General features: G+C 40.9%; 1 protein-coding gene across 1 annotated transcript in view; it reads right to left on the bottom strand.

Annotated features, from left to right (window-relative positions):
* Positions 1 to 111: 111 nt before the first annotated feature.
* Positions 112 to 208, bottom strand: part of PHALS_05188 (RxLR-like protein) — a gene marked incomplete at both ends in the record, with an annotated part of 1487 nt that continues 1390 nt past the window's right edge. Inside the window, one exon of the mRNA XM_024718873.1 lies at positions 112 to 153. Coding sequence (XP_024584229.1) covers positions 112 to 153 — 42 coding nt within the window. The remainder of the gene's footprint in view (positions 154 to 208) is intronic.

Genomic DNA, 208 nt, shown 5'->3' with positions numbered 1-208 from the left:
AAATTGTCACTGCCTTGCTGCATTCGATTGTGTCCTTTAGACGTACACATCGCCAACATAGCAATCTACATCAAAAGAAATGATGCTCATTAGCAATAGATCTTAAGACTGTTAGAGTGGCCTTGCAGCTATCAAAAGTGCAGTAATATATGGCTGTGACGTATAGCAACAACAGGCTAAACGAAATTGTCACTGCCCTGCTGCATTA

This window comes from Plasmopara halstedii, assembly GCF_900000015.1.
Source record: "Plasmopara halstedii genome assembly, contig: Scaffold_2881, whole genome shotgun sequence".
NCBI lineage: Eukaryota > Oomycota > Peronosporomycetes > Peronosporales > Peronosporaceae > Plasmopara > Plasmopara halstedii.
The sequence above is the reverse complement of the archived record's forward strand: the minus strand, read 5'-3'. Positions and strand labels throughout refer to the sequence as shown.